Here is a 24,235-nt window from a genome sequence, read left to right as displayed (position 1 = left end):
CCCCCTTACCTGCACCGCTCGGACAACAGCACAACCTCGTCACCTACGCTCCGCGTCTTTAGGTTCAATCTGTGCGTGGGAGTTGTTTTCATCGCCTGTGATGTCGTCATTCGTCGTGCCTTCCTTTGAGAAGAATGAGTTCGGTGTAGTGAACGTGCTGACTGCGCAGGCTATTGCCGTCGACACAAGAAGAAAGGTTTACGTACAAAGGACTTCCGATATGTGTCTAGCATCGGTATGAAAGCCCTGAAATCTGCTCTTGGTGCCGAAAAGACAGCGAATGCACGCGAATCGGACATGATCTGCAGGAACTGTTTCTACAGGAACATGATCTACAGGAACTGAGGAAGTGACAACGTCAGTGTCGTTTGGAAGCAACGGCGATGATGTGCCTTTGGCAACGCCCAACGAAACTGGTGGAGAAACTAACGAGCTCATACAAACACAAGGGATCGACGTGACACCAGTGAGGAAACGTAAAAAGCCTTCAACGCTGTATCTGAGGGAAAAGCAGATGGAAATCAGTGAAGCACTTAATGTGAAGACGCGCCGACAGATCGAGAGGGCTTTTGACGTTTCGCTTCCTGGGACGTCAAGTTCCAAGAATAGGCTGAGTGAGGAGCTGCTTCGGAACATCAGAACAGCCTACGAGGAAAGCAAGTCACAGCAAGTACGCTGCCAGATACTCACCCTGCTTCCTTCCTTCATGTCAGAGTGGGACATACACCACGTCATTCCAGAAGCAACGCAGTATATGATTCGCAAGTCGAAAAGACTGGTTACAGAGAAGCATGTGTGGACAATACCTGACCCCTACGAGAGGTCACCTGAAGGAAGTCGACTTGCTAGCAGCTATGAGCTTCTACACCGTTCAACAAGTTGATGAACTAGACTGCTCTGTCCAGAGCCCAAGAGCAAGAGACGTCGTACCAGACAACCATGAATGTCCAGAGTATGTCCACAAATGATCCAAATGTTCAATATCATTTCACGATATCGATGGGATGTCCATATGACAATGCTTTGAAAAATGTCATATTGTGGATGTCCACAGGATGTACATGCAGAGGAACAGCAAATTGAGTGCAAAAAAAACATTATGTATTACAGGTTTGAAGGAACATGTGTTTGATAGTTTTTCTTTCCTTTGCTTTATACACGGATATCTCACGAAAATTTCTCGTTTTACCACGATTAATCGAAATTCCCCAGACAAATCAACATTAAAATTCCAACGCACGCGCTATGGCACACACACATTCTTGATCCGTACAGTCAAACCGTACAGCCAAACACGCCGCGCATTCCGTACCGCCCGGAGGCATTATGAACACTCTGTAACAAAACCAAACAACACATAACACGGCGAAACATGCATCCCGCACTGTGTGTCCGCCGTCCGCAGACTCTGGGGCGCCGAGAAAGGAGGAAAGCAGGGCACGAGCAACAAGGGGAGGAGGAGTCCTCCGATCCGTTACCTGTTCTGCTTTCTTTTGCGTTCTTTTCTCTGCTCCCCGGTTGACATCCGACATTCAATGTCTCAAAAGAAGCGTTCGCAAAAGTCCCATTTTCATGCTCTGGTAGACGATAAGTTTTCTAAGTTTACGGCAGCATATACCGATGGCGCATCCCGAAACAACAAGTCCGCCTCAGCATTCGTCATACCATCCGAAGGCGTAGTGCACGGAAGACGCCTTTCACATCCAACCTCCTCCACAGCTGCGGAACTCTATGCCATCCTTTTCTTTCTACAACACATCGCTGATTTTACACCACGGGAATGGGCAGTCTTTAGAGACTCCAAATCTGCACTTCAAGCAATTGAAAATTCAGGCATACGAGGCCCATCCGCACCCCTAGTCACAGATGCGTTAATGGCTTACCACACTATCTACGCAGCAGGCCACAGGCTAGTTCTCCAGTGGGTTCCAGCCCATTGTGGTGTCGTGGGGAACGAGCAGGCCGACAGCGCCGCAGAAGCAGCACTCTCGTATCGGAAACGGACCAGTATTGTTCTGCTGAGAGGAGACCGCCGTTCAATTCTGCGACGCCTAGTGACACCCCTGGCTTCCCGCCAACGAACAACTGACATTCTTCCCCCCTCTATGTTAAGCAGAGTTGATCCAAAGCTCGCTTTCCGCATGCCACGAAACACCTCTCGTCAAGATGCTGCATTAATCCACCGAATGCGCCTCGATGTGGCCTTTACAGCTCAGTGGCGTTACCGCTTGCGACAAGTTGACTCTCCCACGTGCTGCCACTGTGGTGCTCTTGAGGATCTGTAGCATATTCTTCTTCATTGCCCTCACTACCAACCTACCCGCACCACACTCTCCGAATCTCTTCGCCAGCTGGACTCTCGCCCCTTCTCCCTATCGAAATTGCTTGGTCCCTAGCCCAATCCAGCCCAGCAACGCTCTGCGCTCAAAGCTCTTCTGACATTTCTGGACATCATCAGACTTCGATCGTTATTGTGAAGGGGCTTGTTATTTTATTCCCCACATTCCCACCAGCAATGGGGTAGAGTATCGCCTGTGGCGATGAAACTGCCCACTCTCCAAGGTCCAAAATAAAGTTGTTGTTGTTGTTCGCAAAAGTCGCGCGGGGTGTCCCGATCTCGTTTTGCGTGTTGGATGTGGTGAGTTGTGTCTGCGCTCTCCGCGTTGGCGTTTCTGTGTGCCATCGTGCGTCAACCGTCCAGCCTGTCTTCAGGACTCAAGCAAGGAGGCAGCAAGATTGTGGAATTCAAGGTTGGTGCACATGCTTGGATGCATTTCCCGCTATGCCGAAGGCAAAGACTGAATCCTGGGCAGTTCGTGCGCGTGAGAGAATTTCGCGAGAGTCAATGTCGCTTTTTCAAAGTAATGACGATGAAGTGATCAGTGAGCCAGTGGCAGTTCGAGTTTAGCTGCAGTCCCGCCGATACACCATCTAGTTCAGCAAGGACCGATGCCAACGAAAGTACATCATTCGTGCATGATGAAAGGCAACAAAACTATGAAACGCTGGACTCCAGAGGTCACAGTCTTTCCCTCAGTGTTAATGAAACCTTGTCTTTCGACCCAGCGTCTAGTATCGAATCCGAAGGCGACACTTCAGTCGAGATAGAATCAGACTTGTGGCAGTGGGTTTTGGAAGAAAACATAACGCAGAAGGCCGCAACCTCACTGCTAAAACTACTCGCAAAGCATAAATGCTTCAGTAATCTTCCGCGCGATTGCAGGGCCTTGCTCAAAACACCAGAAAAACTTCAGTTGTGGCAGGCATTACCGTGATAAGTCCGGGAAAATACTGCCACTTTGGACTATTGAATGAATTGCAGCAAGTTGTGAAAGGTCTAAATGAGGTCCCATCCCAAGTTAATCTACAGGGTTCGCCAAGATAAACTTCGGGGTTTGTAACGAAGATAAAACAAATAAGAACAGTGTCGGGAAGCTAAAGTAGATGTTAGAGGACGTATTATGCCCCTAAATTTTATATCGATACTGCCATTTGGTCCGTTCCTCTGCGGATAAATTGTGAAAAGTAGAAAACCGCCGCTGCCTAATCGGCTATACCTGTGTTTCAGCTCCTTTCCGTCAGATGACGAAACGGTCGAACGCGGCATTGCAGACGACATCGAAATCTGAACAAGTGGAACTGAATGCAGAATCGTACTCTGCAACGCCGCGATCGACCGTTTCGTCATCTGGAGGAAAGAAGCTGAGACAAACGCCGTTTAGGCAGTGGCAGTTTTTTAATTTTCACGATTTATCCGCAGAGAAACAGACCAAGCGGCATTATCGACATGAAATTTTGGGGCATAATAAGTCTTCTAACATCTACTTTGGCTTTCCGACACTGTTCTAATTTGTTTTATCTTCGTTACAAACCCCGAAGTTTATCTTGGCGAACCCTGTATATTTTAATATAGATGGGCTTCCAATCTCAAAAAGCTCGAATACGGAACTATGGCCTATACATAGGGAGTGACTTTTTCGGGTTAGACCCGATTCCGCCCGGTTATTCCTCCCCGAACTGACCTCCGACCAATTCGGGTTAAACCCGATTTCTTCCCGAATTCCAGTCGCTATGAAATCCTCAAGTGACGTTTCCACTGAAGACGAACAAAGGTCGCCACGTGTAACACATGTAAGAATGGGTCACTTACGTTCCCAGCAATACCCCCATGTGTGTCAACACTGTCTATGCCTTCGGAGATTACCGCTGGAAGGTCACGATCCCGCAAAAAAAAAAGAGAGAGAGTAGGAAGGGACTTAATAGACAAGAGGAGAAACAAAAACACCCGATAACCCCCGAAGGCACAATTATCGTCCAATTTCTCCCCGAACTACACATTTAAAAATAGCGCCCGATTTTTACGCCCCGAATCTGAGAAAGGCATTCCAAAAAGGTCACTCCCTACCTATACAGTACAAGCTAGCCTTGTGTGACCTCCCGCCCTTTGTTGTTGGAGTTTAAAGGTCAGCTATGCCGATATCCCAAATAGTCGAAACGGTTGTGATATTCTGAAAGCCCACATCCAGCTCTCCCCAAAATACACCTTCATTCTCTCAGTTCGGTACAGTACCATGTCAAAAAAATAGGTAATTCATTCCGAAACACACATGGGCGCAGCCATTTTTATGACGTAAATGCGCCCGAACGGGCATTGTGACGTGTACGCGCCTTCGTACTTGTCAGTGGATTTCAGCTGCGGCTTCTCGCGGCTTCACGTATCTGTGCTTGAAGATGGCGGACAGCCGGGTTCCACCGTTCCGCGATAAGTAAACAGTGCAGCAGCTGCGAACTCATTCGCGAACCAACCTGTGTGCGATGTTGTGACTGGAATTCGTCGTTTGTGTTTTGTGAGCATGTACAATTTGTATCAAGTCTCGTCTGCGTTAGCCCCTTTACAGCACTTGCCCATTGTAGAGACTGACGTTTCGACAGCCGTGTTAGCAAGAAAATGCCGACAGCGTTTTATTCCTGCAGGAAAAAATTGTGCTGTGTATTTGAGAAACCGCATACTACTATGGGACAAGTTTTACGTACGATTTATCAATGTAAAACAGCGTCGACGATGGTATGTAACGACGAGAGACGTAAAACGAAATACAAATCACATTTTAAACTTTTTGTGGGATTCTGTGCATTTTCCAGACGCTATCTTTGAATCATACCCCCACGCTTCGTTGTGTGGCACGCTACAAACTACTGCATTTTATGTCTAACATCTGGATATTGTTTGTAATGAACACCGTCGCACAAAAACATGCACACGAAAGCTCCAGTAGCCATGTGGTTGCACACTATGCAGACGCAAAAGAAGTACCAGAGCACATATTGCCACTTAGAAATTGTGTTTTTAGAAATGTGGTGTCTGAAGAGTTAGAGCATAGCATATATACTAGAAATCAGGTGCACCTTATCCTTCTGTAGAGTGCTCTTTCAATTCACAACTCAGCCCATGGGGTGTAAAAGTGTTAGAGGCAATTATGTGACTTGTCGTCCAGGGTGACATCACTGGCCATCCTCGGAATTAATTCCGTGCTCAGGAATTATTGTACAAAGCACTTTGTATGTAGGACGTGATAAGCAATATGTAAGTTGCAACCTTGTCTGCAGCATTCTCGATTGCCTCTTACCTTTACAGTTCGAGACACGTTATCAAACCATTTGCAAAGGGCACTCTTACAGGGGCCGTGTAACTTGAGTTTTTAGTATAAAATTTATAAAAATATAAGTATACAATATGTAATATGAAATTTGTATAAAATCAAAAATAACATTTATAGAAAGAATTTATAAAAAATAAATAAAAAGGCTTCATGGAAGCAATCCGTTAGCATACCCATTGCACATGAAGCACAATTATATGCTTGGACATCATCTAATTAATCTTCTGAACCATATGTGTGGCTGCATACAAAATGTTTTATGCGCATCCTCTACCTTCCTATTCCTACATGTGCACACGAATAACAGTGCATATATGTGAAGTGGCAAAAAGCAATGCTAGACTCTACCATCATTGTGCCCCTTTAACTTTTCCACATTTATGTCTGGTGAACAGGGAATATCTCACTAGAAAAGAAGACATTTGTGCATTGTTTGGCAAGCAAATAAATATATTTATTTACATTTTCCATAAATCAACAATGTTGTGACCTGGTGCAAATATTAATGTCAACAAGTAAAGTACTTACAAATTATTCCAATGTGCTCAAATGCAGATATGACAATTCTGTTTTTGTACCTCAGCACAGAACAGTTTCAAAATTAACAAACTGCACAGCATCAGCAATCTTAAAGTATCTGAAGAGGGGAATCACATAAAGCTCCAATAATAGACTGTGCAAACAAAGCTAAAAAAAAACAAAGTACTTAAGAAAAATCTGATTAATCGGTTGCCGTTGTGATATGTACTACTATGCACAATTCATGAATGGAACATGTTACCTCATTGCATTGCCTCCATGTGAGCACTAGAACAGGCAGCTTTTTAGGTCGCTCTTTCCGTGTTTTTCTATTGTCTTTTTTTGTTTTCTGTTTTTGCATTAGCAAGCATGGCCATAGTGAATCACAAGCAACCAAGGACAGGATGAGACATCTACAATGCGACTGCTAGCTCTAAACTGATATATTTATTAGCAGACTCTGGAATATACACACATACGCTGCTAAGAAAATGACAATTTAACCAATAGAATAACAGACAAGAAAAAGGTTATATATCTTCCCCTCTCCTCATTCTATTTCACAGGCAGCCCTAGTATCATTCTAAGTGTGTCCGTGCGTTCCCTTTGAGATAACGTATCTCTGACAGAAGCAAATCCAACAGTGGACTGCTTACGGATGCAACTTTCTTTGATTTCTCTAACCACTTGTTATTTAACCGCTGCCTTGAGCTGTGTGTTCTGGAAATTTAGGCAGCATCCAGAGTCCCTGCAATGTGTTGCCATGTTTCTCGAGGGCCTGTGTTTCACTATGGCTCTCAGATACAAACTACCCCATTTCAACACAGTAGAAAACACAGATTTGTAAATAGCATCTGTTGATTGCACTGTACATACCCCCCACATAAAGGATCATAGTGGATACTACATCTTGTGCGATAATGTCAGGAACACAAAAAATATAGATTTTAAACCACTCTTACGTTATAGTAGTAGTATTTGTGTGAAGCTGCGCAATTCCTGTCCTGCAAATAATTTAAACCATATGTTTCATCTGCCAACGTGATGATCCCCTGAAAAGCAATTCACACTTGGCGGGAACTACCGGTTCTGAAACCTATCCCTGACATGTGTAGCCATCAGGGAGGAAACCCAAGGGCTGCGGTGGAAAAGACAAACACACACGGGCTATGTTCTCTCTGTGTATCAGCTGCTCTGGCTAGGTTTCTATTCACGCCTGTATCAGTAATGCATGAAGACCACTGCTAAGTTGTGTTGAGAAACACCACTTTATGTTTGCCATGTCTAAATGAAACGTACCTGACCTGATCCAAATTAACCGTTCTGAGTCTGGAACACACAAAGAAAAAAACGCAACACACGCCACAACATTAACAGATAGCAAATGAGCTGTAGCGAGCTCCACCTTGGGACAAAGTCAACAAGTAATTCACCAAAAGTCAATGAGCGCCTGAAATGTAACATCGCCAGTGGCGTAGCCCGACCTCAAAGGTAGGGGGGGGCTCGATACGAAAACTCCCCCCCCCCCCCGCTGATCCTGTGTCGACAACACACACATACTTGTGCACACTTCAAACTGAGGATTAAAAAAGGGAACGAAAATAGTTGATTTAGACGTTCACAGTACGATTACATGTATAGGCTGTCATGACCAATGAAGTGGTGTCACGAGATTGGAAGTATTTTGAAAAGCTCATACTTTGAAAACCATTCAAGAATGCTTCTTAGATAGACGCCATGAACTGCAAGAACTTTCGCGATAGTCACACTGGTCCCCCCCCATATATTATGTTCTCGGATTTGCACGATTTGTGTGGGTCGGTCCGTGACAGGTAGGGGGGGCTCGAGACCCCCTAGCCCCCTCGTGGCTACACCACTGAACATCTCTGACTGCTAGCAGGATGGCCCACGTTCAATTCCTGGTGCTAGCACTGACTGGCTTTTTCATGAATTATTTGTTGGAAGTTTCGATGTGCTTGAGAACCATTCGTCAACCATTGTATCCTCATGAGGTGATGAGGGTTTGTCATCCCAAAGAGACTCCCTTTCTGGCATGTGTCCTTATGGATGCTCATCACTGCAGAAAGAAAGAAAGAAAGAAAGGAAAAGCATTTAATGACAAGAAATGGATAGTCGCATTTACTGCATAATGATTATGCACAACAGAAAGAATACTTTTGCACAGAAGGCTGTACTTCTTGATGTCTAACATCAAGTTACAAAATTCCAGAATATATGACATGTTGTAAGGTAGAGAATAAGTAGAGTTATTGAGTTGTCGAGTTGAGTTGAGGGGGCAGTCGTACCCCCTTTTTATTTTATTATATATGATTATATAATTATCTTTATGTCTGTACCACCCCTCGCTCTCTACATTACAACATGTTTTATGTATTCTGGGATTTTGTAACTTCATGTCAGACATTGACAAGAGCAGCCTTGTGCACGAAAGTCTCGTCTCATTAAAATTTAGATGCTCTCAACAGTCTTCTTTCTGTTGCGAATCTCTATCGCAGCATACCTGCACATTGCTGTTCTACGTACTGTGACTTTGCAGTAAGAGTATGGACTTTGGGTAAAAAGACTACACAGCACCGCTCAGGTATTTTTGCCTATCGAACAGTATGTATGTATTCAGTATGCACACAGTATTTGTGCACCGGACCCACTAAAAATGTAGTGAATGTGGCATTGCCCACGGTAATGCACCAAGTTGAACATAATTATTGTAGAATCCAGGTATTTTAGCTTACATGTCAAGCCAGTACCACACCAGTATCCAGTGTGAAGTTGTGACAAATAAATAGCTTCCATTTTTCTTAGCTCTCAGAAAACAGACAGTGAATTAATAAGAGTAGACAATGTTAACATGAATTCTGGGCTATTCTTCAGTTGAAGATTCACAGATAGTAAAGGCACCTTCCTCAATGGACGTTCATGACACTGAAAATTCTAAAATGTTATCAGAGGCGACATCAGCTTCGGTGTGTCAAAGGATTGTATGTCCAACAGTAATCCAACTAACAGTAACAAAAATGTGCAAAAGACAAATTAACTGAACTAATGTAACGTACCTTCTATATCAGACAGTAAAGCTTGTAACACCCCATCCACAGGAACCAGTGTCCAGACACAAAAGTGCTTGAACTGGGAGATAGCAGCTAATCGGAATGGCGATCTTTGTTTTCCACCCTGGAAGCACAGGTTGTAACTTTGAGGGCAGATTTAAAAGTGGTGTCAAAATGTCTGCATGCGAGTGCACATGAAAAGTTGAACATAGATGAATACTCAAATTATAACATCACATTGTCATACCTGTTGGTGGAGGTGGACTGCAACTAACGTGTCAGCAATTTCTTCATGACCAGATGCAAGCCAGATCATGCTTCATTTCCGCCTTCAGCGTGCACCTGTGATAATTCAGAAGTTAGATTATCAATAGTACTATTGTGTTGTTAATCGTGGTTATATCAGAGTAAGCGCAGTAGGACAGCTGCACAATCGATTCATTACGCTTGCTATTTTTTATATCTGAACCTCGACTTACCATTTTTTGCTCTCGTTTTTTGCCTTGATCCTCCGTGGCACGTTCAAAATGTTATGCGTCGGGCACCTCAGATTTTCATCAGACGATTTCGTGCCGAGATTCCAAATTGCCTCTGGAGTCGCGCGTAACCTATGATAACATTCGTGGACGAAATCCTTGCAGTGGAAATTAGCAGGCACCACTGTCAGCCAAGAGCTTCGCACTGCTTGGTCTTTTGGCAGCTTATAATAGGTAACACTTGAATGCACCGATGAATTGTTCTAACAGCGTAGCACTCTCGCATCTTCGACAACTTCGCCGTGGCATATTTACGATTCATATCGCTCCAGCCCATAAAAGGCAAGGTCAGAACAAGGAAGTGCACTTTCCCAACGACGCTGTGCCAAAAAAAAAACATTCACATGCTTTGTTTCCGACTTAGTAACAACATAACAGCTGTTCGCTTATGTACGATCCACAGAGGAGGAAACGAAAGAAGCCAAGCAGCCAAGCCAAGAGTCCATGCCAAGCCAAAGACAGATAAACCGAGAGCAGTGACGTCGGTGCGCCCGTGCGCAGGGTTTGCCGACGGTCTGACGACCGGGCGTGGGAACTAAAAAAACTGTTTTCTAAAAAACTACGAACAGTTGGAGCAAGATATTTCGCACACATATTCAGTGTTCGGTAATGAACACACAGCGCGAGTATCGCTCAGTTCTGCGGCACTTCAAAATCGGCATATCTGACCTTTAAGAGGGGAAAAGCAAGCCCCAATCCTCGAACGAATTTTTGTTACCTGTTGTCAACGAACTCAAGAACGCGGTGGCTGAAGGTGTTATACTTCATAACAGAGTTGTGAACATTTCAATAAAAGGCTTTATAAAGGCTTTTGTGATGATGACTAAAGGATATAGTGGGTACAACTCGTGTCCGAAATGCACGGTGCAAGGCAGCTACCGAAGAAAAAAATTTCCCGGACACGGCAGGTCCATTGCGTACGGATCAGTCATTTCGTCAGCAGACTGATTTAGAGTACCACCATGGAGAATCTGTTTTAACGAACTGCCTATAGATTGCATACGTGATGTACCTTTGGACTATATGCACTTGGTCTGCTTGGGGGTGGTGAAGAAGTTAATGCAGCTCTGGGTAGGAGGACGGTCAACCGTTGCACTGGGGCCTGCAGGGCATTGTGCTCTGTCAGAACAGAGTGCATCTTTTGCATCTTTCATGCCACGGGAGTTTGGTAGGAAGCCGCGAGGACTTGACGAGCTCGACAGCTGGAAAGCGGTGGAATTCAGAATGTTTCTTCTTTACACTGGCCCTGTTGCAACCAAGTCCATAGACGAAGAAGCCCATAACTAGACGAAGAAGTTTACTATCACTTTACTGCTTTACACTGTGCAGTGTCTTTGCTGGTTCACAAAGTGCCGTATTCCTCTCAAAATGCATATGAGAAGGCCTTGCTGGAATCTGCGGTGAAAGGTGTTGCGAGATTGTACGGCGAAGAAGAAGTGTCTAATAATGTGCACTGTCTTCTACATCTAGCCGACGACGCTATGTTTCATGGACCATTAAGCGCGGACCCCATAACAAGCGACACGCGACGCGCTGCAGAATTTGTCGCTGTCGCGTCTGGTCATGGCGCGACTTCCTGGTCCATTTGAGCAGCGACATTTCGTCACCGAGAAATGATGTTTTTGGAGAAGCAATGCTTATTTTATTCGAGCTAAGTTGTAAATTGCCATAAATATACCAAAAATAGTATTTCATTCGTCAAAACGAGGAGAAATTGTAATGAAGTTGCTATGTAATATTCGCCGTAACGCAGTGGCGCTGCGGTTGAAGTATGGCGTGTCACGTGTCAGTTCAAACGCTTCCACCCAGCCACTGATCTCTACGTATAAAGGCTGGATCGCGCATGGGAGAGGGGCTCGTGGGGGAGAGGCGTGCATTCGGGCCGCCATGTTGGGAGGCCCTAATACGCAGTGTGCGCCCATAGAAAACAATGGGAGGCAACGGAGTTTGTGAGTATTTATTGCGCTGCAGGCGTTGATCGTTGTTTGTCATCACACAATTTTGTAAGGTGCCAGTATACTGATGTATCCTAACAGTGTTTCACAGGTGTCCTGTCGTTCGATTCTTAATTACGTTATGTTTTGCATTCCGAAACTAGACCGTCACGGCAGTGCAGCGCTGGGGATTGTACTACAGTACGTTTCCCAGCTAATATTTCAATAAGAAACGATGTGAGGTTAACAACAACCATGTATGTAATATCCCGTGCTGCGTTCTGGACAAAAATTGTTCCATAAAGAACGGTCCGGGATGATATATACTCGCATGGCAGAAAGAGATCGTACTGTAGAATCATAGCCGTTGTCTTAGTCGTGTATGGGTTTAGTATGACTTATATCAAGCATCGCCGCAGAAACAGTCTTTTAGTAAACGACAGCGGTGCTTTGCCTCGCGAATATGGACACACCGAAGCAGCCCTAAATACTTCACGCAATTAGATCACGCTGGACAGTTAATCAGGTAGTGATGTAAGCTTAATCATTTAAGTTACTTAGAAAGTGGTAACACTTCCTTGAGACACAGGACTTATCTCTTTTTTGAAGTACAGCCCTTCTATGTTTGTTTGCTTCTTCCTTTATTTGTTCTGATTATTTGCAGGCGCGGTTGTGCCAAACTGAATGTCCTTCTCCAGCACTCACATGCTTTTGTTGAATACAACTGCAGCGTGAGAAAAGCTGCTTGGGGACGGGGTCCTGCTATCCAGTCCTGACTTTGTCATGCTTGTTATGTGGAGCATGTTCCAAACAATGCAGCTCCACGTATGGTCTTCAAATTGCAACAGGACTATTTGGAGGTTGAAACAGTTGTGATTTTGTCATTTTGGCCCTCGTGTACCCAGTCTGTGAAACGCAAACAAAAAAGTCTAACACGATATGCTTTTGTAATGAAGATCACTGATGATGAGTAAAGAGAATATACGAGTTCAAGTTTATTCAATATGTTATATCATTCATTATATTATTCAACATTTTATGTCAAGTTTATACAACATCAAGTTTATTCAAGTTCAAGATTTATTTCTTGCACTTATGCGTTTCAGGATACAATGAACGTGCAGGGAGGTCGCAAAAGGCTACATTTATTGTTTTGTGACCTTGCTACAATGGCAATATATATTTTAGGAATGACAATGGTCAGGTACGCTCTCTAAATTTGTAGCACTCAATTTTAGGTTGGAATGAGCAATGAATAGCAACTTCCCCACTGATATTTTCTCATATATGCTAAATTTTAAATTTAATGTGATCGAATATGTGATAATGTAATAATAATATATAAGAATATAATATGTGATAAATGAATGTGATCAACAGTAGATGTAAACAACATGAGTAGCCAGAGAAGTGCATTCTCAATAAATAATTGTCTTCTTATAGCGTATATGTGCATGCCTATTAACTGAAACAATTATCACAGTTCCCTGACAAGTTTTAATTTCTGAGAGTGTACTGTAGAAGCTGCTTAGATCTATAACAGTTCATACAAGGTATTATATACTGTGAATGCCATTAAAAATCCCATGTGACACATATCCCTTTACTTTCTGGAGTTGCTGTGGTAGTCAAAGTTTGTGGGCATTACGCAGGTTCTGCACCCATTTCTTGAGTATGTCGAGGCAGCTGTGAAGTAACCTGCATTGATGATGATTATTCCAATTTTTATGGTGGATCGACAACAAAGGAAATAATACATCAGAACATTGGTTTGGGTGCAACCAGTTAAAAATGAATATGTTGTTTAATAAATGCATTGGACAAATGTTAAAACATCAGTTTAAAACATGGTTTACAATCCCTGTATCTTTTAATAATTAAAAAGATTAAAAACTATTCTAAAAAGAATATGGGGAACTCTTCTAAAAAGAATTATAATCTCTAAGGAGCCTAAAGTGTAAGGTGTGTTTCTGATGTGAACATGTAAGAAAATATGCAAAACAGAGAGAGGCTAACCACAGTGCTTGCACTGAGGTTGTTCCTTCCTGTAAAGTAGAAACCAGTGGATGAGGAACGTGATACTTACCTGTACACCCAGCCGTATCACACTGCACAGATTATTCACTGGGCAGCCCTCATGACGAAACCTGTATTGAGAGACCACTTTTGCCTTAAAACTGCTACAAATAGCACGACACGCTACAAATTATTACTATCGTAACAAGCTGACGATACAGCTCAGACACAAAGGCGTTATTCAAGTCGCGCCACACCACCGTTACGTAGGATTCTTTGTCACAAATCAAACAAAGGCACAAAACAATACCAATACATGAAAAAATGTGACAATCGTGGTCTTATTATGACGTAATACCGAACTTGTGCGCGAAGGTAATTCAAAGAAATGAATGTGGCACTTGCTTCCGCAGAGAACACCGTGTACCATGCTAGCAATGCATGCAAAAAAGCGCTCGAGTGTTCGCACATATATTGATGACAACACTACCTGTGTAGTGTAACATGTTCTTTCAAGCATATTATGCACTCAAACTGTATTTGCCGCCGGGTAAAATGCAAGTGTGCTCGATCGAACGTCGGAAGAGCGATCAAGCAACCTGCATCCAGTGCTCGTTTTGGGCAAAAAAACACTTCATAATGGTCAAATAAATGTACAGAATGGACGCCTATTTATTCCTTGATGAAGAGTGACTCACCTGTATAAGTTTAGGCCCTGTAACCTTGCCAATACGGTTGGTACGACCGTAATTGCAAGAAGTTGCCATGATCGCTGCGGCGGCTGTTTTGGGCACCGTAAGATGGCGGCCGGTTTCTTCACGCTCGCGCTCCCTATCCGCGATCCAGCCTTTTACAATCGAGATCAGTGCACCCAGCACTTCTTGACAACGACATCCTCCGACATGAAATGCAGGGAGCGATCTTGTAAAACTGTGTTCCGCGCAGCTAGGGCTTCGATGCGCTGTTTTTCATCACGTGAGATATCCTGAGGAAGATTAAACGATGTGATAGCGTAGTTGCATTCCATATGCTCCTCTAGCTCCTGTAAAACAACAGTCTGTAGATTACACCTTCTAGCCCGCCATAGTTGAAGTACCCAACGCCCCGCCCACTTCTTCGTCTGCTAGTTTTGTTGGTTGCCCTCTCCACCCTCTCCCTTGCCCACGCGTTCAGTTCTTGTTTCACGCCGCCAAATCTAGCTGGTTTTGTCAAACAACAGGCAGCGAACTCAGCGACATGCTACAAATATCTACTGGGAGTAGATGCAGAAATATTGAGCCGCGACAAAGCTTTTTTGACGCTCGTGTGGCGGCAGTGACGTCGATTTTGTCGCTTCTCGCGTGTATCTGCCGCGTGTCGCTTGTTATGGGATTCGGGCTTTAGACGCATTCAGTGCGTTTGATTTTGAAAATAACATGAGGCATATAAAGAAAAGCCTTCACAAGCATGACGACCCATTGCTTCAACTGTGGAACCGAAGGGAAGAAGGCAGGCATCTGACAAATAGCCCTGAGAGGGCCACACCCAGTTACAACTTTGGGAAGCCACCCAGCTTTGGTCCCTTGCTTCCGCAGTGCCGCTCCCCTCAGTATCATATTGTAACGACGCCGACATTCACTTTGGCAGTAACCAGCGCGGATAGTTGCTGTATAGTTGATGAAGATGTTATTGACATCAAGAACATTGTGTTTTTGAAATCATCAGGAGAGCCTTAATTGTATTATTGGCCACAAGTATAGATTAAAGGAGGACCTGTACAGGGTGCCATTCGAGTCATCACGTCTAGGCATTTGCATTGCTTCGGTTTTGACGACGCTTCCCCAAGCCTGGCTTTTAAAATTAGCGAATAAAGCTGTGAGACTTCCATTCCATGACAAAGTTGTGGTGTTTCCAATGAGTCATTTGTATGAGTAAGCAAAGCTCTGGAGTTTATGACAAGGTCAACTTTTGCTTATCTGAATTTCCCGGATATTCCATTATCCATTTAGATGTCGTTTGCCATTGTGGAGTTTTCAAACACGAAGGAAGTTGAAGTGGTACCTTCATCCTGGATTGAGGGCGACTTGTGCTCATGGCCTAGTGGGAAGGCTGACAGGATTATTAGACTTCTGAGCAGTGGCGTAGCCACGGGGAGGCTAGGGGGTGCTCAAGCCCCCCCTGCCTGCCACGGCCCGACCGACGCAAATCGTGCAAATCCGAGGAGAAAATAATATTGGGGGGGGGGGGGGGGGACCAGTGTGACGATCGCGAATGTTCTTGCAGTTCATGGCGGCTATCTAAGCAGCACTCGAGAAGGATTTTCAAAGTATGAGCTTTTCAAAGTGCTTACAATCTCGTGACACCACCTCACTGGACATGACAGCGTATATATGTAATCGTATTGTGAACGTCCAAATAAACTAATTTTGTTCTTTTGTTGTTGTTTTTTTTTGAACCGCATTTTGCGGTGTGGACAAGTCTATGTGTGCTGTCGCACCCAGGATCAGTGGGGGGGGGGGCAAGTTTTCGTATCGAGCCCCCCCCCCCTAACTTTGGAGGTCTGGCTACGCCACTGTGCACGAACAACACAAAGTTTCAATCTTTTAAAGTCAGAAGTGTTCTTCGTCTCGGAGTTCTTAAGTATGCATCTACATCACCAGCTCGATTGCTTACTAACTATTCCATCAGGCAAAATTTGTTTGAGTAGAAATGCAGTTGCAATACAGCTTTAGCGAGATGGGTCGCAAATTATACCTGCTCACGCAAGCAGAAAAGAGTTTGGTGGTATACTTCTTGTCATAGTTCTCCTTGGGGGACTTCATCAGATGCATGCAACAGTATATCAGTGTTTTCCGGACTCTGCAGAACCCATTTACTATCCATATCGCCGGGTTAGAGATATCGCGCCTCTCCACTGTTTCCAATCACCAATCACCAGGTCCTGGTTCGATTTCATCGTCGCTCGGGTAGAGCTATCACTGGCAACTATAGCAACAAGTAAAGCACATGTTTCTCCCTTATTTGTTGATTATCATTTACAAAAGAAAGAAACATACAGCAGAAGTGTCCTGTGAAAGAGCACCGTTGCCCCCATATACAGGGTGTCAACGCTAAGTGTGAACAGATTTTTTAAAAATATATCAATCACTTTTTCCGAGATGAAATCAATTGCAATATAGCATATGCTGAAGGGCACTCCCTAGGGGGGCATCAACAAACTCCTAAGGCAATGTCCTAATTAACTTTCAATAATTAACTTTTTAATTATAAAAGCTACGAAGTTGCTCCAATGAGAACATCTGATCTCTTCGGTCACCAGATACCAAAGCCGTTTTCAGAACAAAAATCCGTTCTTAATATAGTATAGAGGATGAAAGAGCACACTATCGCCTCTTGCGTCCTGGAAAAAGATTAAAGAAAACAGAAAATGCAGCCCAAGATAAGGGCAGTCGCGATAGAGTCACCCGATAGATTTGTGTTTTTGTTTTGTTTCCGCAAGCTAAAGCTAATCTTCGACGCATGAGGCGGCACTGTGCTCTTTCACTCTCTCACACTGGGGGTAAAGGAAAGCCGCTTCTTTGAAGATGCGCAATAAACCAAATAAAGAAAAAAATGGCGTTCCTTCACGAATTTTTTGCGGACGATCTACCGAACGGATTTTTGTTCTGAAAACGGTTTTGGTATCTGGTGACCGAAGAGATCAGATGTTCTCATTGGAGCAACTTTGTAGCTTTTATAATTAAAAAGTTAATTATTGAAAGTCAATTAAGACATTGCCTTAGGAGTCTGTTAATGCCCCCCTAGGGAGTGCCCTTCAGCATATACTATATTGCAATTGATTTCATCTCGGAAAAAGTGATTGATATATTTTTAAAAAATCTGTTCACACTTAGCGTGGACACCCTGTATATATTTTGACCATCGTGTAGGGCTACCATAGTACACAGTTCAAGAGGCACAGGATTAACACTCCAGAAACAAGAAGGTAATAAAGAAGTTGGAAATGCTATCGGCGATTCCACAAACGATGCCTGTATGTGCGTTTATGTGCAGCTCACACATCAAAAAGCTTTCAATGTATTTCCATTGAAGACAAAGCAACACCTGCTAGGAAGGTTTTGATAATTAGAGTCAGTCTTCAAGAGTGCCTCGCTCGAGCTGTAAAGTAGAACATGAAAAAAAATGCATATCGCGTTGGTGTGGCGCAGGCCGTAAAGATACTCTTGAGTATAGACGTTCATCGTAGTGCTATAGGGCGGATCACACAACATCACTTATACTCAGATAGCCCGCGATATGGAATAGGCATTCCGCGGGAAGGTCCTCTGGTTGAGTTGCACCCGTTAGAGATGGATTGCACACAATCCGTCCTTTGCTGATTGCAGTGATTGTGAAGTAGTGGTCGCGGACGTACCGCTGTTTTTGGTCGATCAGGAATTGCGTTTCTTCTTGCGATTTCTTCAGCTTGGACATGATGGCTCTCCTGAGCGTCCCCGTGTCACGTGTCAGCTAGTTCAAACGCTTCCACCCAGCACTTCTTGACAACGACATCCTCCGACATGAAATGCAGGGATCGATCTTGTAAAACTGTGTTCCGCGCAGCTAGGGCCTCGATGCGCTGTTTTTCATCACGTGAGATATCCTGAGGAAGATTAAACGATGTGATAGCGTAGTTGCATTCCATATGCTCCTCTAGCTCCTGTAAAACAACAGTCTGTAGATTACACCATATGGTCATCTTATTCAAGGACTTGTTTTTGCGTATCACACGAGCAAAACAACGAATGACGTCACTCACTCGGGAAACAAGATGTAAAGCAGAGAGCGTGGTGTTCTTCTCCAAGCTCCGAGCGAGTAACCGCAGTACTTTGCGCGCTGGTTCATTGCATTCCTCGTAACGGGTTAACCGAAGAGCCTGAAGGCCATTTTGGCGCTGAAGACACTCAGCCAGCTTCCGCACTAAGTTAAACGCCGGATAGGATAAATTGAGATCCACTTCGTCGACCAGTGTCCCCTCCTGTTCGAGAAAAGCGCAAAACCCGTCCGCTGGAATATCATGACCTGTGTCGCAATTCAGTACTATGTTCTTCACGTGTCGTGGCTGCATAAGAAGGCTGTGGCCGCTTAGTATCGCATGAGCATCCCAGGAAAAGCAAATTCTCCCTCGGAGATCGGCTAGAGCTAGTTCGACAAAATCACTTGTTGTCATTTGATTTCTGGAAGAACAAATTTCACCGAAGCTGACAGTTATGCACGATTCGTTTTCTCGCAAGGCTTCACAGATTCCCATTGCCCCCGTGCGTGTGAAGTAACAACCTTCCATGATTAATTCTTGAATAACCTTCGCCAGTCGTAGTCCATCTGCCAATGCTATGCACTCGTCCGTCCCGAGGTAACTCCCGCTTATGTCGATTGTACGTAAGGTCGTGTTTGTGACCATCAGTTGGCCCAATGCAACAGCCCCTTCCAGGCGAAATTGCACATCTCGCAAAACGAGTACCTCAACGTTGCTGTTGCGAGACAGAGTGTTAGTGAGCATTACTACTTCATCGTCAAGAATACGTTGATCAGCAGTAACTCCAGTGTCATTATGGCATCCACATAGATTCACGTGAGCGATCGCGATATTTGACAACCAAAAATCCCAAAGCATTCTGCGCTGGTCACACAATGCGCATAAAGTCAAAGAGTTCAGGCTGCATGCTTGATCTTTATCGGCTGACTGCATAGTATGAAGTGTAGATATATAGGAAAACGAAACGTCTGTACAACTTGGACCCAGGGAAAGTGTTTTAAGAGAACGTTTCTTCGCTAACTCCACGCCGAGCTCAACTGCCGCGTCGTTCTCAATATTCAGCTCGTCGATGTGGAACACTTCGAGTGATGTTACCTTGCGTACAATGCTTCATATCAAGGTGGCTGTCGTCATTGGTGTCCCGAGTTTAAAATGCTCAGAGGCTGAAGGAAACGTCTTGACACAGTCATATAAGCCCAAGAAAGGGTAGAAATCTCCGTTATATCCTGTATAATTCAAGATGATCCCGCGCACATCCGATCGTACTATCAAGGATCCCAGGATGCAGTGCAGAATATCAATATTTACCACACGGCAACTGAAAAATTTGATGCTGTCGTGTTCGCCTATGATCCTTAAGAGTATTTCCACATGTCCAGCATTGCGACTTGTAATAGGGATATCACCGGTGAAGAAAAGCGTCAGCACTCCTCGTTCAGTCTCAGTGAGGTACACGCTGCAGCACGAAAGCACTTTGTTCCAGACGAGCAGCTTGTTTGGCAACACGCACTCTTCCCTTGTTCCATGGCGGCAACATTTCCAAAGGTCTAACTCCTTGTGCAAGGAAAATAATTCTTCCATCTTGTGCACCCCTTCACAGAAGTCGGCCTGGGCAGGTTAAACTGGAAAGGAAAAAGATGAATCTTTTACAGACGCCTTATAAAAGAGCCGACTATGTGTAACACATCTGCCGCACGGGCACTGTTCAGTGGTGCCGTATTCGTATATTAAAAGGGACGTAAGGACGTGCTAAAGCGGTCGATTACTGCCGTCCCCCTGGAACTACCGATGCTATAGAGGTCCACGCTTACCAATATTCTCCCATAATTCTTGTAGCATGCGAATACTAGCCCAAGGGTGCCAACAACCGGTCTGCATTAAGTGGTACTTGGAAATATGGTCTCCATATCCAGCCAGCAAACGGGTGATATTTGCAGGAGATAGACGATGTTGTCTACAGAAAGCCGAGGGGCAAAGAATATTTGGTCCGAGCGGACAATAGGGACCGGACATTGGCGGCAACCAAACAATATTGGCTGAAAGGGGGCAATGTGGGTTGGACATAACTGTTGTCTAAATAATATTGTCTAAAGACGCATGTAGACGCCAGCCAAACAATATTCCACGATAGTTGGTCCATGTGAGAAAAGGGAATGGGCTTATATGGGATAGATGGAACACCACTACTGGCAAAATAATTCTGCAAGCACAATGGTCCATGAGAGGTCGAGTATCACCATGCCTGCTTTCGGCTCAGGTACGGCCCACTGCCTTTTCCATACTGTATCAATTAAACCAGCATTGACACGCAGTCTGTCCAGTATTTGTTCAGCCAGGCAAATACTGGTCCCAGACTCTCCCAATGTTGGCAACATCGGCCCAATAGTACTGTAGCGGTTCCAGCGCCATCGCTATCCTCTCGTGCCGAGCCGCTGCCGGCGCGATCTCCGCTGGAATAAAATCACCTCTTGAATATCACGCAACATGAAGGTTGTCGCGCCTGTTTCCTTCATTTGGTGACCCGGACGTGATATTCAAGAAGTAATTTTATTCTTGCTCTGAACGAATCAAACGAAACCTTTCACTAAATGGGACAAATACTGACACACCATCCTGTTGACACACCCCATATTGCCACTGCAGCTTTTGCAAAGATAGGGAAAGCATTTCTGCGTGCCTCTGTACGTAACAGGTTGTCGCAATACGGGTGACGTATCGAATAAGAAACTGAATACCGGGTACGAATGAACGCCAGATGTATTCACGCCAACAATTTTCTGTGATTATCGTGTAAAAGCACAATCAAAACCCTTACGAGTGCACTTCACTCCCTCGTCCTGATCACCCCTGCACTGGGCTTTGTGTGTGTTTGTGTGTTCTGTATATATTCTATGGGGGTGACGAACAAAAACGAAACCCACAAGCAATCGCACAGCTTGTCGCGTGGAAGGTGACATTAAGCAGTACCTACTATCCCGCAACCGGTATCTCTCTGAAACGTTCATCCTCCAACCCCACTTGCAACGACTTGGGTAGCCCAACATCGCTTTGGCCACTCTCCTCGGTCCGGTTCTGCACAACCAGAGGCCGGTTACGACCTCCCTCTTGAGCTTTATTGGTGACACCGGCCTCTGGACCAGCCTCTAAGGCCCCCTTTTGTGTGTGTTTCTTTATTTTTCTCCTTTTCCTTTTCTTTCTTCTTTTTTAATGAATAGCAAAGACGGCCTTTCAATAAACATATCCACCTCTGAACCCTGGTGAGTTTAATGCGCAGGAATAACAGCAATTCTACGGTGTGATACCGAGTGTGCAACACCAATTGAGTTGAGGTGTTCAGGCATGTCTCCCATTTTATTTCCTTCCGTTTTCAGCACGGTATATTCGGTTCGGAACGTCGTAATTCAGTCCATTGGTGTGTGAACAACACAGGTAACCCCATTGAAAAATAACATATGGCACACGATAACTGCTCAGAAACATGTAAGTTGTTGTGGGCGCCCCAATGTCGTCCAGTACTGGACAAAACTTGACGGAACGCACTCCTCCTTCGGAGACACACACTAGAGGCGAACGGTACCGTACGGATTTGCAAACAGGTAACTGGGTTACCTATGCAGACGTGTATATCCGCACTGACCCGTTCGCTGCTCGCGTGAAACACTGCGGAAGGAATGCGCCGGAACGCGTTCCGTAAACCTTTATCCCACACTGTACCTTGATTGGACATCTACTGACCTCCTATTTACAGAATATGGGAACAATGTAAAGTGAATGTTGAGCCGCTGCCCGGGCAATATGGGATCCACATTACCGATACTGGAGTTGAAAACTGGCGTGCCAGTATTACCCAGCTGTAAATATCACGGTAGGTACATTTTGCATCCTTCACAGTTGGCAAGGCATTACGAGTGCCTTTGATATGCAGCCTGAAACGTAACTTTTTCTAACGAAGCGGATGCCAGTAAAGTCACGGCATAGCCAGATTTTATATTTCCGTTTCATTGTATCTTTAGCAAGGAGCCCGTTAATTAGTTTTTGCATTCAAAATAACAATGCATTCAAAATAACAATGAATAACAATTCAAAACAACAATTCAAAATAACAATAATAATTGCAATAACAAAACAAAATAACACAACAAGTTTTGTAATTCAGACGACAAGACGAGAGAGACATGCGCCGCAAAATTTAAAGAAATTGAGATTTCTCCGCAAAGCTGCGCTTTCCGGAGTTCCAGTAGTTGAAGAGCTCAGTTGGACAAGCCATTTCGTGATCCGTGGTTGCCGAGCCTCCCTCCTTTTATGCATAGAGAATATGCGTGGCATCGAAAGATACCAGCACAGGTGACCAGGATTCAAGTAAGGGTGTCTGTCCTCACACGTAGCAAGCATTTCACTTAATAACACGCAAAGCATTCGAATAACACGGGTGATTCTCTATCCTTTACCTCCCGGCATTGCGGTAATTTAAGAAGGGCACCCAACATGTAGTCAGACTTCGAATATTTCAAAAGACTAACTACTAAAACGCCCAGCGCCTGTGATTTAGCTTTCCACTTCTGTGTGAATCGCGTCTCCTCTTCCACAGAATTGATAAGCGAACCGAGACGGCACGGTGTCTGTATTTCTGAAAGAGTAGTTAGTTCTGCGGATACAAAACAGTAACATGGGACGTCATTGTCTGCAAAACATACCGCGTAACGGCGAACCCTTTGTTGCAAGGCACCTTCCCATTACTCCTGTGTGTATGTCTCCTTTCACAGAGGCAGCTTTTTCAACTTCTCTCTTATATATTAAATCGGGTGCACAAAATGAATGGCTAGGAACACTTTCCTAACATGCCGCTAAACAAACTCCTACATCATGGCACTCCCAAAATTAGTAACTATAAACAGAATGTGGTCGATGAACATTAAACAGATTTATTTCCTCAATCAGAACCCAAGAGAATGCCACCTGTGAGAGCGTTATCAATCCACCATTTCAATGTATGAGGACGTAAGTCAACTTACCGTCGTCTTAGGCATCCAACACTTTTCGTACAAGCCACACACAGATGTACAGACACACAGCGAACGCAACCTTGTCTTCGCAGAACAACTATTGCGTCTTAAAGTGTGGAGAGAGAGTGTTCATGCGCGAAACGAAGCGACGAGGCCACGGCTCTAACCTCTACGAAGGAAAATAGCTCCTGATCTGTATTGGCTATACAGCTACAGGAGTGCGACGCTGAACGTTGCACCGGAATTGTGCCTATATGGGCACTGCTGCCGGCGTCGCCGAAGATGACTTTGCTGGCGCTGACTTTGTTCTCACGGAAACGTGGACAGCATGGACATCCTTCTAAAATACGAATGGAAGATAAATTCGGGTTTGCTTAGAACCGCCGCTTGCGTACACAAGCTGTAGGTCATCTGACGGTGACGGTGTATTCCTTCTTCTTTTTTGTTTTCTTTCTGTGTTTTTGCATATTTCGTTGTAATCTCGGAGTGTGCACTGCAGTTTCGCATCCCTGGCAACGGAGTGGGTAGCGCCTTTAATGACCGCTGAGAGTTACAGCTTAGTGTTTTTTTATTGTAACGTCATATCTATATTTAATGACGTGGGCAACGTGTGTCTCAGATTGGGGGAAGAACAAACAATACAACACAAAACTAGCAGCACAAGACAGAACCAGCAGTGAAGGTGGGTCATTCCACGCCAAATGATCGGGCGATGGTGCTCGACC

General features: G+C 44.5%; 1 protein-coding gene and 1 long non-coding RNA gene across 3 annotated transcripts; both read right to left on the bottom strand.

Moving 5' to 3' along the window:
- Positions 1–7,995: 7,995 nt before the first annotated feature.
- On the bottom strand, positions 7,996–10,115 carry LOC135383328 (uncharacterized). The gene is made up of 4 exons (XR_010419810.1): positions 9,727–10,115; positions 9,495–9,589; positions 9,254–9,371; positions 7,996–8,256 (listed from the first exon to the last, which is right to left on the bottom strand). It is a non-coding gene; the product is annotated as an uncharacterized LOC135383328 (long non-coding RNA).
- A 7,608-nt stretch (positions 10,116–17,723) lies between these two features.
- Positions 17,724–23,611, bottom strand: LOC135383327 (uncharacterized). 2 transcript variants are annotated; one of them, XM_064612838.1, is made up of 3 exons: positions 23,520–23,611; positions 18,511–20,129; positions 17,724–18,411 (listed from the first exon to the last, which is right to left on the bottom strand). In XM_064612838.1, exons 2-3 carry the CDS (start codon positions 19,438–19,440, stop codon positions 18,211–18,213), a joined length of 1,131 nt encoding a protein of 376 aa, XP_064468908.1. In that variant the 5' UTR covers positions 19,441–20,129; positions 23,520–23,611; the 3' UTR covers positions 17,724–18,210. The 2 variants fall into 2 exon arrangements, with proteins under 2 accessions (XP_064468908.1, XP_064468907.1); XM_064612837.1 differs by having other exon boundaries at positions 17,724–20,129.
- Positions 23,612–24,235: the final 624 nt, after the last annotated feature.

Source organism: Ornithodoros turicata, chromosome 2 (genome assembly GCF_037126465.1).
Source record: "Ornithodoros turicata isolate Travis chromosome 2, ASM3712646v1, whole genome shotgun sequence".
Taxonomy (NCBI): Eukaryota; Metazoa; Arthropoda; class Arachnida; order Ixodida; family Argasidae; genus Ornithodoros; species Ornithodoros turicata.
The sequence above is the reverse complement of the archived record's forward strand: the minus strand, read 5'-3'. Positions and strand labels throughout refer to the sequence as shown.